This window comes from Solea senegalensis, linkage group LG14 (assembly GCF_019176455.1).
Source record: "Solea senegalensis isolate Sse05_10M linkage group LG14, IFAPA_SoseM_1, whole genome shotgun sequence".
NCBI classification, from domain to species: domain Eukaryota; kingdom Metazoa; phylum Chordata; class Actinopteri; order Pleuronectiformes; family Soleidae; genus Solea; species Solea senegalensis.
Genome location: NC_058034.1, coordinates 23473695 through 23490239, shown reverse-complemented (window position 1 = coordinate 23490239; position 16545 = coordinate 23473695). Strand labels below are relative to the sequence as shown.

The following is a 16545-nucleotide window of genomic DNA, read 5'->3' as shown; positions in this document are numbered from 1 at the left end:
CAGGGTGTCTCGACTCGTGATTTTGATTGATTTGAGAAAAGCAAGTGGAATTACTGGTGAGAGTGTCATGGTGTTGGCACAGCTGAAGAAAAAGGGGATTTTCAGGCTTGAACTTCGTCTTTTCATAATAACTCATTAATATGCTTGTACCTCGTTTTTAGTCCAAGGGCAGGAAAAAAAAAACCTCGATGGAGGTTGGGCTCATGCGGCAGAAACATGACTCTGCAGTGATTTATTGTTTAACTGAGCCGGCTCTGCAACCGATGCCATAAAATGCCTGGCCTGCAGCCAAACTCGGGGTTGTGTAACACCACAGGTTCAGCTCGCAGAATGCTGTACCTGGAAAATACACCAAATACAAGCCTGGTGTTTTTATTACAGAGACCAATGATGGACTCATTGAATTGAATCGTTTGTGGCAGAGCTTTACTCTGCTTGTTGGAGGGAAAAAGAATAAAGATTGTAGATTGTGTGTGTGTGTGTGAGAGAGAATGTCTGGCAGTTTGGTATTTCCTGAAGGAGTTTCCTCCTACCGTCAGAGCGGAACCACCGTGGGCCCCTCAGCAGTCCAACCCACAGACTGACCCGGTACTGCTCCCAGAGAGCAGGAGAAATGCTTGGCAGTGGTTTGGAGCCACGCTGAATATGAAGGTGTTCAAGTATAAAGCAGCACTGATAAAGATGATGATGATGATGATGATGAACTTTGGAGTGGGTTATTACTAAGGCAGGAATGCATGGTCTCGCCAAGACAATGTCTCCACTTCTGCTCCAGGCCATAGACGAGCATTCAATGTTCTGAGAGTCTTATTGTTTCCGCGTTGCCCATGTTCACATACACTCTGTCGTTATTTGTGCTGCAGGGATAGGTGTACCTTTAACAAGTCACAGTAATTCATTGGCAGCTGAATGTCTTTGAGATAGCGAGGGAGTACCAAGCCTTGTGGGCCAGCATTCCTGTGCTGTTAGCCAGCGTTACCCGGGCCTGATGAGAGAAACCTGCCAGATGAGGAGGAAGGAGAAGGGGAGGAGAGGGTGGTTTGTTGACAGGGTGAGGGAGAGAAGGGTGAGTTATGTCAGGCTGTGTCTTTGCTCGTTCCAGCTGGGCTTCATTACACAGGGAACGTGGCTGCTGGACTGTCAGATGGACGGTCCTCCTCGTCAGCAAATGAGGGGAGAATGTGGGCGGGGCTTCAGGCTGAACTTGGACCTGTGCTTCCTCTCACTGCTGTACGACATGAGAGGATTTTAAAATGTGCTCTTTCAGAAATCGTTTAAAGTTATCTTGAGTTTAAAGGCAGCACCAGGGTTTCAACTTCAGCTTCTTACCGATGCAAATTATACACAGAGAGTCCACTGCAAGCACAGCAGCCATCCTCATGTGTGTCACAGCAACAGAATATGGGCCGTATAAAGAACACAGAGTCATCTGAGGTGACTGTGTGAAAACAGTATGACGGATGAAAAGTTGTACTTAAGTATTGTAATGGGAAACCACTGTCGATTTGCTGCTGTGGTTTTTACTGAAGCAGACGTTCCGTGCCAATGTTTACGTCTGAGGGAAACAGCATCAGGATTCACCATCCTGACCAACGTGCAAGACACTTCACCCCATGTTGCTCCTGACTATGAGTATGAAAGATGAATGATAGAAGCACTGTGAGTAGATGCTGTGCTGCTCCGGTCTCTCCCGCATAGATTTGGAGGTTATATGAACACGGCCATAACTCTTATCACCGAACTCTCTTCAGGAAAGTGGAAAGGAAATGACACTCCACTCGTGGTGTCTCTTTATTTTTTATACAGCGTTATTGTGGAGTCACAAGGAGACTGAAACACAGCTACAAGTCAATAAGTCAATTATCTGGAAAAGGCAGGAAGGAAGCGTGTCAGTGAGTGAAAGATGGAGGTGTAATATTGTGTGTGTGTGTGTGTGTGTGTTTATGAATCAGTGAGTTAGTCAGTGTGTGTCTTGCAGAGTTTCCTGCAGTGTAATCGGAGTCTCTGATGGAATGTGTGAACCACATCCGACTCCACTTCTTTCAAACTCCTGACTCACTCAATATCCTCAACAGCTCAGTTCTGCCAGGACTTCTGAAATAGGACAGGTATAAACCCAAAGTGAGAAAGCATCAGAAACACAAAAGCATGCAGAGACCCACATCACAGACCCCAATCTCATTTTCAGCATGTTTGAAATGACCTGGAAAACTACAGCAATTCATAAGAGAGGAAAAACAAACATCAAAACAGTGTGACAGAGGTCACAGACAGCAGTTGACCTGTAGACGCCTGGTCTCATCACATCATCACTGCATATGTCACTTACTGTGTTTTTGTCACTCATAGTTCAGTGTGTGACGTTCCATTTCTGGCATATGTGTTCACACCTGTTTCATTGTTCACTTCTTATTATTATTACTGTACATTTTTATTTGATTCATTTTTATACTGTATGTTATGTTGCTTATTTCATATCATAGTGTAGTACTGGCTGCTGTTGTAACCAGTGACCAAAGCTAATTAGAGCTCTCCTCTCTCTCTCTCTCTCACACACACACACAGCACACACACACACACACACACACACACACACACACACACACACACACCATGCCAGTTTCTTGTAACTTGTAATTTGGTAATTCAGCTTTTGCAGGTAATGCCTATAGTTGCAGTGGTCATATTAATATGACTTGATCCAGAGTGAAAAGTCATAGCAAATACAAAGAGGGAAGTGGGTAAGACTCTGTACAGACAGTAAAAAGCCTGTTTGAAATATCAGCACTGACGTCATTATCACTGGTTTTTGAAAATTCCCTCTCTGAAGTCTTCCCTTTGCCACATGCTCTCACAGTGCCAAGTTTGTGTCTTGCATCGTAATTAAATGAAATTCGATGATGATGATGCGTTTCATTTGTATAGTTATCACTGTTTAAAAACATTCTCCGCAGTGAAACGTGTAATATATGATAATTATGTATATAAAATGAACTCTAATATTCTCGGCTTAAACTCACAAATCTGGATCTGTGGAAACCTAATGTATCCTCCTGTTTTACAAAAGTATTGTACCTATAGAAGACCGTTCTCTCATTCTGCCCTCTATGTCATCCAACACCCCCCAACACCAACGTTGGCCTTGTCCCTCCGTGCTGTAGGGGAAAGATAGAAGTGAAGGGATCAGGGATTGGAATCATCTGACCTGAGACATTCAAGCCTCACTCCCTCTCTCCTGCTCTCACTCTTCTTCTCACTGTTGGATTTAATGCAAACCCGTTCAATAGTGGAAAATTATATTTTTGACTGTGTAGCACTGCAAAAAAACAACACTTTTCACTGAAATCCTTCTCTTAGCACCAACATAGCCCAATAGCAACATACATACAGTGTGGATTGTCCAGATTAGCCATAGTTGGGCAATGGTGTTAGATGTGTTATTGTTCACCAACAAAATCCTGTACACAAATGTGTCAAAGTTTGAACTTTTTTTGGCTGCATACTGTTAGAGGAGAGTGAATGCGTAGATGCGTGAGCTGTGTAGATGTGTGAGCTGTGTAGATGTGTGAGCTGTGTAGCTGTGTGAGATGTGTGAGCTGTGTAGATGTGTGAGTGTAGATGTGTGAGCTGTGTGTAGCTGTGTGAGCTGTGTAGATGTGTGAGCTGAGCTGTAGATGCGTGAGCAGATGCGTGAGCTGTGTAGATGCGTGAGCTGTGTAGATGCGTGGAGCTGTGTAGATGCGTGAGCTGTGTGGCTGTGAGCTGTGTAGCATTGTGAGCTGCGTAGCATTGTGAGCTGCGTAGCATTGTGAGCTGCGTGAGCTGTGTAGCTGCATAGCTGTGTAGGTGTGTGAGCTGTGTAGCATTGTGAGCTGCGTAGCATTGTGAGCTGCGTAGCATTGTGAGCTGCGTGAGCTGCGTGAGCTGCGTGAGCTGCGTGAGCTGCGTGAGCTAGCACAGCGACCCCGCGACCCTCATGTGGAGGATAAAGCAGTAGAAAATGTATGGATAGATAGCGATGGTAGCTCAGTAGTGGAGCGAGTCGCCTTTCAACTCGAAGGTTGTGGGTTCGATTCTAGTCTACGTGCAGCTTTGACTAGATCAGTGCTATATAAACACAAACCATTCACCTTTTGGCGATGCTGTGTGCACTTTTTCCCACAGTTGTAATTATATAGAATATAAATCTGCTTAAACACTAAGACCTTGTGTCAAGACTTAAATACAGTGCCTTCTATTTTTAATGTAACTGCTGTATTGTTCTGATGTCTGTCAACATTTCGACCTGATTTAAAACTTGTTTTCAAACGTGTTTGACTGCCTTGGTCATGTTAGAGTATTGTAATGAATCTGAATATTTAAAAACGCAGATTTCTTCCCTGCCTCGCCTCCTCACTTCCTGTAGAGCACAAACAGCTTTTGTGCTCTACAGGAAGTGATAAGTTGAGGTGCATTAGAAATTGACCAGCTGTGAATTTCAGACTGAACAGTGACGAATGATGAGGCTTTTGTGTTACGCTCACAGCCACTGTGTTTGTGTTTGATGGGATTAATTGTTGTTGTACGTTGACTTTGGGTTTGAGTTGGTGTGGGAACCCGTTGTTTGTCCCTCCTCTGTGTCCCCATCACTCTCTTTAAAGTCATTTATTCGTCGTCAGGATCAGGGTGGAAGTTCTTCCATCAGAAGTCGAGCAAGGTTAAAGGTCAGAACATCTGGGTCTGGTTGAAACATCTGGTACTGCCGGGGACACAGAGGCCGTGGGCTCTTGACTCTCACTGTGTTCTCGGACTCTTTATCTGATTGTCTTTGAAGTCTCATGTCCGCTGCTGTACAAATACCAGAGATGCTACTGGACTTCCAAAACCACATCACAGCCTCACAGCACGAGACAACCCTCACAGAGAAGTGTACGTCTTTGTTTCTGAGAATCCTAATCCTGTCGCTTCCCAGTACAAAGAAACGTTGATGCATTTTACGCACATTCTTCCACCTATCCTTACATACAGCTGTTGTGTTTACATGCTGCCACATGCTCGTGTGTGTGTGTGTGTGTGTGTAAGGATCAGCTCCTGTGTGCTGTCTGATTTATTGGGCGGCCTTAAAGTGATACCAGAATTCCTTTGCGTTAAATGCCTTCTCCTGCCTGTGCCTTTTATGCACCACCGTTTATATATATATATATATTTTTATGGCTTCTCATGTTTATTTGAGTGGATCTGATATGTGAAAGGATGGGACGTGTCCAGTACTTAAGGACTCTCTTCCCTTCAGAGTGTAATCTGAGAAAAGCAGCCAAGTAAGCAGAACCATGACAGTCCCAGTTCGATGTTTGTAATCAACAGAATGATATTGTGCTTATTGACAGAATTATTGTTCACACCTGGTACCAACATCCGCCCTGAGAGATCCAACCACAGGTGGCGTCATTAACATGCAGATATGATGCGAGCGCCTGTAACATGGTCTCAAATGTTCAGAAGATGAGGAACACATTTTGTCACAGCTACGTTGTTGTGGTTTTGGTTTTTACCCGTCATGATCAGCGCTGCATATTATTGGATTCATATGAAGATTATATTGTGCCTGCGTCTGTGAGTAGTCCATGTTCAGTCTCTCTCTCAGGAGTGAGTCCACTTGGCTGCAGAAAACTCTTGTTAGTAGTTTGGAAGCAGCTTTGCTTCCACCACTAAGCTACACTGCAGATGGATGTGTGTGTGTGTGATTCAATGATTTAAAAAATATTGTATTTTATTGTTTGAAAATACACTTGTTCTTTGCGTGTGGCAGCTTCCTAAGGCCCGCCCACAAACAAAAACCCTAACCCGTATTTTCAAACAATAAAATACAATATGTTTTGAATGATTAAATTGATATTTTATTTGCTTCTTAAAACGTGTTGCATCAAAATATTGATGCAAATCAATATTTATGGCAGGGTTAATATTGTCCTGGCATCTCTGTGGTAGATGCACACATGCACAGGTTAGTGGAACACTCTAAAGCAGTGCTCTCAAAGTTGCGGCCTGAGGACCACATGTGGCCCTCCAGTCGATTTCATGCGGCCCTCCAAACCATATCAAGTTGTATCGAGTCATTTCTATGTGTTTTTAATTTTAAATGAATAAATTAATTTTGCATCATAAATAAGTTTTTTTTTTATCGTTGCATATTAAAACAAGCACTTCTATTTTGAAATGATCCAATCCAAAGTCACTGTAGGTGTTCATCTCTGTGTGTTGACCCCTCGCCTTTCACACTGCGTCAGCTGGGATTGGCTCCAGCGGCCCTTATGTGGAGGATAAATCAGTAGACAATGAATGCATGAATGAGTAATGTTGTGTGTCCAGAGGCATGATAGCGTGCTGCCGCTGACTAGTGCTGCTCAAGTATTGCTTATTGGACCTTTGAGAAAGAGTAGAGACGACTGACAGCTGTTCCACAAAGAGAGATGTTACGTCTGAAGATACTGTATCTTCACAGTAGATATTTTAAATGACCTGTGAGAAAAAAGCCGGCCAAACAGGAAACACATGAATTCGGTAGCTTCATGTTGCTCCTGGCGGCTGTGATGAGCTGCATGAACATGAGGGCGAGCGGCAGACGTGTCGTATGAAGCAGCTTTGAGAACAGAAACCAAACAAAGGCTCCTTCACAGCTCTTCAGCAAACCAACCTTCTTACGTTGTTCCTCTTGTGTTTTTGGCGTCTGCCTCTCACAGGCTCCGCCTATCAGATAAGACCTGCCCTCTTGGCATTTACGCAGTCAATCAAATCATTACCAATCAATGATCAACAGTGTTACACAGTCATTTAATGCACCATTCATTTGCAAAGCAGCCGCTTGATGTTTGCTTGATGTTTTGTTTTTTTATGCCCCTACAAACTTACAAACTTTAATAAGTATAATTATATAGCAAGTGGATTATTTAATGTAATTGCAGGGTGCGTCGCCCTCACGTACTTACATTAAGTCAGATAATAAATTATGTCTAGTGTGTGTAGATAAGTGTTGTGAAAATGTTTCCAGTCATGGCCTTGGAGGTAAAAATGTAATAAAGGTTTTGTGTGGAGCTGCTCACATGAGAACGAGCTGTTTGTCCTGCTGTTACAGATGCAGGAGGAAAACAGGGCTGCGGCTTCCATCTGCCACTATTTAGTACGCCATATGAAGTTAAAAATAAAAAGCCTGCTCACCCGGAAATGAGCCAGGTTTTCAGCTCCAGCGCAGTAATCCCACTGTGTCACAGATGAAATCAGCCTGTGTGTGTGTGTATTCAGTGTCTCTGTGAGACATGGGGTGCCTCTTCTCTAAAAGGCTGAACGATGCCAATGTTGCTGCGAGCGTTCTTCTGTAATAAGATCACCAAGAAGAGACATTTTCAGGCGGTCCGGTGTCAGATTAAACAGTTCTCTTTATGCCCTTAATGCCCCCCTGTGTGCTTTATTTCTGCACTGCTTTCAGACCATTGGTCAGGATTGGATCAGGATTCTACTTCCAGTTAATGGAAATCTTGTGTGTTTTAAGATTTGTGTCAGGAATTTGGAGAATACAGGTAAAATGCAGATGATGCGCTTCCCCACGGGTATTAATAAAATGACCTTAACCTTTGAACTTCAACGTTTTATCATTGCAATGCCTGCCTGCACAGAACCAGGTGCATAAAGAATAAAAGCTATTCTTTATGCACCTTTCTGTGTGGAAGAGAATGTCGCCCCCTGACAGTCTAATTCTATATATATATAAGTCTGAACATATATATATATATATATGATAGTCTGAATATATATATGACTGTCTGAATATATATATAAGTCTGTATATATATAAAAGTCTGAATATATGTATATATATACATACATATATATACATATATATATATACATATATATACATATATATATATATATATATATATATATGTATATATATATATATATATATATATATATATATATATATATATATATGTATATATATATATATATATGTGTGTGTGTTTGTGTGTATAATCAGACAGATATATGTGTTATATATGATTTATGTTTATCTCCCATTAAAGGATCTCCTTTTATTTTGGAATTGCCTTTAGTAATGAGGAACATACTGTATCAGGGAGGATCTTTCATGACAGTGTTTTATGAAATCTCTGGGGGCCAACACATTTCTGACACCAGAAAAGAAAAAAGACAGAGGGAGGTAACATTCAGTTTATACAGGGAAAATCTCTATTTCTTCCTCTCTGTCTCTTTGGTGGTCTGAACCAGGGTCTCACCAGATCTTGAACCTGGAGCAAAACACAACAGGGTGGGAAATGAGTGCAGGGGTTGGAGAGTGCAAGGTTGGGGTTGAGTGGGGGCATCTGGGGCCTTCACTGGGAGTCCCACATTTCCCACAGAGTCCTACAATTCATCATACTCTGGCACCAACAGCACTGTGTCTGGACAGGTGGTGGGGAGCCCAGAGCAGGGGAGTGATGGTCAGTGAGACTGTGTGACCTCTCTCCCCTGAGAGGGCTGATAATGTGTGTGTGTGTGTGTGTGTGTGTGTGTGTGTGTGTGTGTGTGTGTGTGTGTGTGAGAGAGAAAGAGAATAATCACTCTTCTTCCACTGCTCCCTTTTGAAGACATCATGTTTGGACATCAATTTGAATTCAATACGTTTATTACAGTACATCTAATCAACCCCGCCCCCTTTCTTTCTCTTCAACAGGAGTACCTACAAGGTGACAGCACCAAAGCTTTTCAGAAACTGGGTTGGAAGCCAAAGGTGACTTTTGAGGTGAGTGTTATTATTATATGTTGGTTCAAATGGTTAAAAAGACAGTTTAGGACTAAAACATGGCTGCCAACAGGAACACAAGCAATAATATCCCTCGCATAGTAAGATGGATGATAATCAGTGACATGTGACACTGTGGCATCAGTGAAGCTGCTGAGTGAGTTTGTGTCACTGAGGTAAATAAACAAAGGATTTCAAAAAGTCACAAAATAAACTGCTGCAAACAGCTGTGGATCAACAACTCAAAATCACCACTTTTCTCTGTGGTCTTTGGTTTACAAAGCAACAGAAACGTTAATTTCCATTTGTTAAAGGCTGTCTAATGGAGCAATAAAGCATTCTCCTCAGAAATCATTGGTTTAAGCATGTGTAGATGATCTAAAGTCATCTGTTGGTGTCTGAATGTTTGACTCATCTAAGGCTGAAATGTTAGTCAAATCCTTTTATGATCGATTCATTGGTTGGAATGTTTTTTGTTTTTTTTTATTAAATCATGTGTGTGCGTTTGTGTGTGTGCGTGTGTGCGTGTGTGCAGGAGCTGGTGAAGGAGATGGTGGCTGCAGACATTGAGCTCATGAAGAAAAACCCCAATGCCTGATTGGTCAGCAGGAAGGAAACATGTGAACACTCCAATCCTCCATTTCTTCCATCGCTCAGTGACACCAGCTGAGGAAGGAACATGCTTTTTTATCTTTCCTGACTTTTACTAATGAAATCTATTGTTCTTTTTTTATTATGATGGTGACAGTTATTGCCTTTATCTTTTTGTTTTTTTTATCCTGTCACTGATTTAGTTTTGTCATCACATCACGATGATGCCTTACATTCCTGCAGAGATCATGTCATAAATTATATTTCAGGGAACATGAAGTTGTTTGTTTTTTATGTCTTTTAGAGTTGATTTATATGTCTGCTTTTGATGCCTTTTTAATGGATGAAATGAAGTAACTATTTGAGTAAATGTGAATATATGGGTTTATTATTGATTTGACAAAGTGAATTATTTGGTGCAATAAAATCAGAACTTTCCACACGTACTGTCCTCGTGTGTTTACTTTGATTTTAGACTTCATCACAAACTGCAAACAAACCGTTCTCCAGGTTTTAAATACATTTATATAACACTGTTCTAGTCTTGATGACCACTCAAAGCTGTTTTCACTGTGTGTGTGCGTGTGCGTGTGCGTGTGTGTGCGTGTGGATGTTTCTTTTCTCTTTGAGCCCACACTCCCACAGATCCCGGCAGTCAGAGATGGTGTTGACCTGGATTTGCGCCAACTATGCTTTTCATTCATCTTATAGACTTTGTTGTTCACCCTCGCTCAGGTGTCTTCTTTCTCTCAGACATGCAGCGACATATTTAGCCTCCACTTTTGTTTCTTTGCAGTGAATCCTCATATTAATCAAATTTAAAGTCAGCTCTTTTTGTATTTTTGCATAAGCAGTTTAGTAAAAAAAAACAGGTTTTTGTTTTATGAATCAATGTCATCTGCTTTCATCCTGCTGCATTATTAAATATATATATATATATATATATATATATATATATATATATATATATATATATATATATATATATATATATATACATATATTAATTACGTACATTTAATGATGGCATTTTAGGGGGAATTTGGTATATTAAAAAATACTATAAATTAATGTATTTATTAATCTATATATTATAAATTGAGCAATTTCTATTTATATAAGCATTTAAGAAGATTATTAGGAAATCCACAAAAACAGCATAAAACACTCAATATGTGCCTCAATAATCCATCTCCTCTAAACTCAGGCCCTGACAGTCGCCAGCTTTCTTGAGCTTGGCATTAAACACACACACACAGGCAATAATAATAATATAATAATACTAATAAAAGGTATTTAGTTGTCGTTAACACCAGAGAATTTGACTTTAATATAGAACGTAAAAGACACAATATTATTTAAATGTAGTTGATGAAGGTTGAGTCAGTTGTATAGTTTTACACTGAGCACTGTTTATAATTAGTCTGCTGTTCATGACAAGTATTAAAAAATACGTTCTATAGACGCGTTATATACAAGTAAATGACATGAGGTACACATCATTAAATAATAAAGTCTGATTCAGCTTCTGTTTACACTGTCTGTTCTCACAAGATCAGCTCAAATCTGTAAATGCAATGTCGTTATTTATTTCAAAATAAAAACATGCACAGTTTGAAATTCGATTATAAATTCTAGTATTTAAAAGTAAAGTGATTATTGCTGAAACGAACGAACCGACGTGCCTAAAGTCCACAATGCGTATATTATTATTATTAGCATTATTAATATTATTATTATCATTATTATTATTATTATTATTATTATTATTATCATCATCATTATTATTATTATTATTATTATCATTATTATTATTATTATTATTGTTATTATTAGATGTTAGGGGTCAGCGGTCGGTGCACGCGCAGGCTGAGCCAGGTGGGATTTTCGGGGACATTTAACAGTGACATGGATACAGCGCTGCGTCTGTGTCGCGTGATGAGAAACAGATGACATTGTGAGGTCGTCTCGGCCTCTGGGCGCGCGCGCACACTGAGCATGAGGTCTCCACACAGGTGCACCTCACGCTGCCAGTTGTTATCGGGTTCACTGTTGACATGGTAAAGAAATGGGGAAAGAAATGCAGATGTGGACAATAAAGACAAATGTCTCGTGCAGCTAATATTAAAACTGATCATTTGTTCTCACAGAAACGCTAAAAGGAACTAAATATAATGATGTGATGTGATAATAATTAGAATAATAATTCAGTGAAACACATGATCTCTGCGAGCTGACGCATGAACACATGAATGCGTCTCTAATAATAATAATGATAATAATTATAATAATAATTTTAGCTGAGCTCCCCTGAGACACACACACACAGATTTCACTTGTCAGGCCTTCAGTGTGAAATGATTCTATTATTAACGCTGTTTTGTGATCAGATTCTCATCCTCTTCAGTTTATTTAGACTCGTTTTATTTATTAGAGATGACTGATTTGGGTGAATGTTATTTTACCTGGCTGTTGTAAAAGGTGCATGTTGTGAAAATATCGTTTCATTTATTTTTATATTAATGGTCCATTTGACTGTTTATACTCCCTTATTATATTTGAATTCACATCGTGTTTACTTATGATTTGTATATGCTGCTCTAACACGTTAGCTGGCTAAATAAAGTCTAATATCTCATTTAAATTCATTTAATGCGCAACAAAGTGAAATTTAACAGCTCGGGATATCATTTGTGAAGGATGAACTGCTGTGAGTGTGTGTGTTATATTTGTTAGTGTGTGTGTTATATTTGTTAGTGTGTGTGTTATATTTGTTAGTGTGTGTGTGTGTGTGTTAATGACAGATGCGGTGACAGCCATCATCAGCATCAGCAGCAGCAGCAGCAGCAGCAGCAGCGCAGCTCACATTCCACCTCAAACCTCAGCGTCGTGTTAACATCGCTGTGTTGATCCCTTCAGGCGCTGTATGTTTGAACACTGCTGTTAATTATCAGAGCTAGTGAAGTGACGCGGTAGCGCAGTAATTCCTTAATCGCGTTTTTTTTTGTGAATGAATGTGGTGTTAAAGCTGAGTCTGACGAGGCCTCCTCCTCCTCCTCCTCCTCCTCCTCCAGCTCCGACAGTTACAGCCGTGTTCTCTGTGGTATGGATGGTGACGGCTTTTACTGCGTGCGCCTCTCTGCGCACTCTCCTGAAGTGCATCGTTGATCCTCAGCACTGACCTGCACCCGCTTCTTCTGTCTCGTCCTCGTGATGAATAATGACTCGCGGCCCTGAGTGAACTGTCATTCCCTTTTCCTTCCTTTCCTTTCCTATATATCTATATACATGTATATAGATATATATATAGCAGCAGCTATATATATATCTATATACATGTATATAACCCTAAACCCTAACCCTTTATATATATATATATATATATATATATATATACATTTATATATATACATATATATATATATATATATATATATATATATATATATATATATATATATATATATATATACATAATATATATTACATAATATATACAGCATCAGTGCACAGGTTATATTGCTACATATAAAGGAGTAAATAAAACAAAAACTATTATAGTTGATTGTAATCTAACGAATAAGTCCATCTTTCAAACACTACTACAATATACCATTCTTTTTTGCTTTTATTTATTACTATTACTATTAATATTAGTTATTTTTTTCATTTATATTAGTTTTTGATTGTTACTTTTATATATTATATTATATTTTATATAAATATTTATAGTGTTATACTATTATAGTATTTATAGTATTATATTCAATCAGTAAATTATATTCATATCACATCATAATAGGGCGTGCACTGTGATTACAGAACCTACAAGCGAACGTAATACATGTTTAATTTCTATTTATGAATTCTATGAAAATATGAATAAATATAAATATGAGGTGAATGACGTGTATAATTTGCAAATATAGGGATATCATATATATTACATTTACTTATGTAAACAAATGAGCTATGTGTGGTGATGGTGTGTGTGTGTGTGTGTGTGTGTGTGTGTTGTGTGTGTGTGTGGGGGTCACTACGTTGTCAAGGAAACACTGACAATAGTAAAGTGAAATGCTGATGATTGTCAGTGAATGTGTCTGACGGACGGAAGCCTGCGCGGTTTGCGTTGACAGCCTGTTCGTGAGTAAACTGCTGTGCACCGCTGCCACGTGCGTGTTTACTATATTTACACTCAGGCCCAGGCCCAGAGATTTATTTTGAAACCAAATCTAGCCTTTACAGCGCAAACCATTGAAATGAAATATGAACAACTACTGCGTTTCATTATTATTATTGTTGGCATAAAGAGTAAAACATTAAAACTACACAACATCTATTCAAAAAGTCTGTGACTTTTAATTGAACCTGAATTGAACACAATCAGGTTGTTCTGTCATATGTTTGAAAATAGCATCCCTGTGCTAATAAACCACTCCAATTAAAATCAAATAGGAGGCATTTATTAACCAAACAAATGTAACGCCTTAAAAAAAAGACAAAGTGAATCAAATAAATCAGCTTAGGTTACAAAGTTATCCCTCAATTTCTGTACAAGAGCTGGGACAAATAACGGCAGCAACGAGAGAACTGGAGAAAAAAAACCGTTTACGTGTGTTTGGTCCTCAACATCCAACCACTCCCTTTCTCTAAAATAAATTACTATATTAGATTATAATTTACAGTCAGTGGTCGCAAAAGCTGATGGTGTTTAAGTCAACTTTAAAAACCAGTTCTCAAAGCGAGAGGAAAGAAAACTTACGTGTTTGTGGTGAAACACACGCGCGCCGTCCGTTCATTCAGCGTGTGAATAAAATAATATAAAAAACATATATATTAGTGTTGATTTCAAAAAGCTTTCAGAACTTGCTGCAGTCATAAACAAAAGCTCCTGAGGTTCGGTACAGTGACTGACCGGAGGGGAAGGCCATCTGACAGCTATTATTCCCGTTGACCGGGGAGCCGTTCAGCCCGATCCGCTGCGACTCGAACATCTCCCGCACAGAGTGAAAGTTCTGCTGCTGCGCCGGGTAACCCGGGCTTAAGTGGGTCAGGTCCCCGTACCAAGAGGCCAGCCGTCCCTGGTGCGCGTGGTGACCGTCCTGGCCCGCCTGGCTCACGTTGCCATGGCCCAGCGGGGACGCGGTGGTTGTGGTGATGCAATAGTCGGACAGCGCTTCATCCACTGTGGTGGACGGAGCCAGGTGTCCGCCGGACACTCGGTCCCCTGCGTACAGGCTCATGGCCTGCATGTTGCAGTGATAGGTGGCGTTGGCGTTGGTGGAGATGGAGTTCTGGTTGCAGGTCGCGGGGCTGTAGGCGGAGGTCTGGTTGGGGCCATAGTTCAGCGACAGTGATGGGGCGATACCTGTCCGCGAGGAGGCGATGAGAGGCGGGGAGAGCTCGGCGTGCGGGGACCCCCGCTGAGAGGTCATGATGTTGTCCACACTGAAGCCCTGCACCGAGGCCTGGCCGTGTTGATGCTGCTCGGGTCCGTCCATGCTGAGTGAGCGGGTTGAGGGTACACTGTGCGGGCTGCCTGCAGCCATGCTGCTGCTGCTGCTGCTGCTGCTGCTGCTGCTGCTGCTGCTGCTGCTGCTCCTGCTTCTGCTGTCGGGGCTCTCGATCTTGGGCACGGCGGCGCTCAGGGTCGGGGACGCCGCCTGTGGGGGCGTAGAGGTCCCGTTCTCAATCTTAATATCCTGGATCCGCACTGGCTGAGATCCCTGCACCGGCGGGTCCGGTTCCCGGCCCGGGGAGCGGGAGGAAGGCTCTTTCCCCTGCGCGCCCCGGTCACCCTTGTCCCTCTGCACGTCCTTCTTTTTGAACCTCCTCCTGCGTCGGAGAAAGCTGCCATTCTCGAACATGTTGTATGAATCCGGGTCCAGTGTCCAGTAGCTGCCCTTTCCAGGCTTCTTATCGTCCCGGGGAACTTTGACAAAGCACTCGTTGAGGGACAGATTGTGCCTTATGCTGTTTTGCCAGCCCTGCTTGTTGTCCCGGTAGAAGGGAAACCTCTCCATGATAAACTGATAAATCCCATTCAGGGTAATCTTCTTCTCCGGTGAATTCTGGATCGCCATGGTGATCAGGGCAATGTAGCTGTACGGAGGTTTGACCATGTCTTTCGGCTGGTGCTGAGGGTTGTACGGTCCATACGCCCGGGCCATGCTGGCCGGGTACTGGTCATGAGCCGTATGAGTGTACATGCTCATGGGCGCAGGCATCCCGGTGTAGCCGCCGCCGGCTCGGTAGTAGCTCTGGTCGCTGCTGATGTACGGCACAACTCCCAAAGTGTTGGGGCTGGAGACAGAGTAGCGCGCCTGCATCGTGCGCAGTGCGTAAAACCTCCCCAAACTGCGTCCTTCCAAGAAACCCTCAGTGTCTCTGTCAAAGCCCTCGCGACTTTCGTTTTTGCTGTGAAAGTGTCTGTTTTTGAAAAGCTTCACTTCGTGGACGCTGCTGCAGTGAACATCTGGGACACTGAGAAAGTTCAGAGTCTACAAAGCAGGCAACTTTTTTTTTTTACCCTTCACATTATCCTCCCTTTGGCTGCCCTGGATGCTCCTCCCAGAAATTGAGCTCCATCATCCAATTGGAGGAAGAAATTAACCTGTAGAAAGCGCCCCCCCCTCCCCCATTAATGTACTTAATAACATTATGACAATGCGTTATTATTATTTTTAGGTTTTCGGAATATTTAACTACAGTAAATGACATTTAATGTAAAAAAAATAAAAAACAACAACAATGAGAGTTTATTTCGTTTATTTTTAAGACATTTAACTACTTTAAATTGAAAGATGTGCAGACAAATCTGGGTAAAAAAAAAATGGTATCCTCTAACACATTGTGTGATATCTGCTCTTTCAATATCACACCTTCACTTTTAGTTGTTTCTTTTTCCTAAGTTGAGGATTTACATCTGTGTTATTTAAATAAAGCTCAGGGTTCAGTGAAGACTCATCAGTCAGTTATCCTCAGAATAAACAGATGGACATGAAAGAGCGCGTGTGTGTGTGTGTGTGTGTTTGGGGAGAGATCATTTGGTCGCTGGGTGGGAAAAATTGATCCTTTGGGTGCGAGCTCGCGCTGAGGCCTCCAAATGCTGTTAAGACGGCGCGGGTGTGAACAGAGACACCAGAGACCACAGCACTGTCGAACAGCGCGCGCTG

The 16545-nt window shown here is 41.5% G+C and overlaps 2 protein-coding genes across 2 annotated transcripts in view; one reads left to right on the top strand and one right to left on the bottom strand.

Moving 5' to 3' along the window:
- gmds (GDP-mannose 4,6-dehydratase) overlaps nucleotides 1-9812 on the top strand; it is a 122792-nt gene extending 112980 nt beyond the window's left edge. Inside the window, exons 10-11 of the mRNA XM_044044534.1 lie at nucleotides 8711-8779; nucleotides 9315-9812. Coding sequence (XP_043900469.1) covers nucleotides 8711-8779; nucleotides 9315-9377 — 132 coding nt within the window. The 3' untranslated portion in view covers nucleotides 9378-9812. The remainder of the gene's footprint in view (nucleotides 1-8710; nucleotides 8780-9314) is intronic.
- A 3999-nt stretch (nucleotides 9813-13811) lies between these two features.
- On the bottom strand, nucleotides 13812-15863 carry LOC122780936 (forkhead box C1-A-like). Its single transcript, XM_044044375.1, has one exon. The coding sequence runs from the start codon at nucleotides 15697-15699 to the stop codon at nucleotides 14230-14232; it is 1470 nt and encodes a 489-aa protein (XP_043900310.1). The 5' UTR covers nucleotides 15700-15863; the 3' UTR covers nucleotides 13812-14229.
- Nucleotides 15864-16545: the final 682 nt, after the last annotated feature.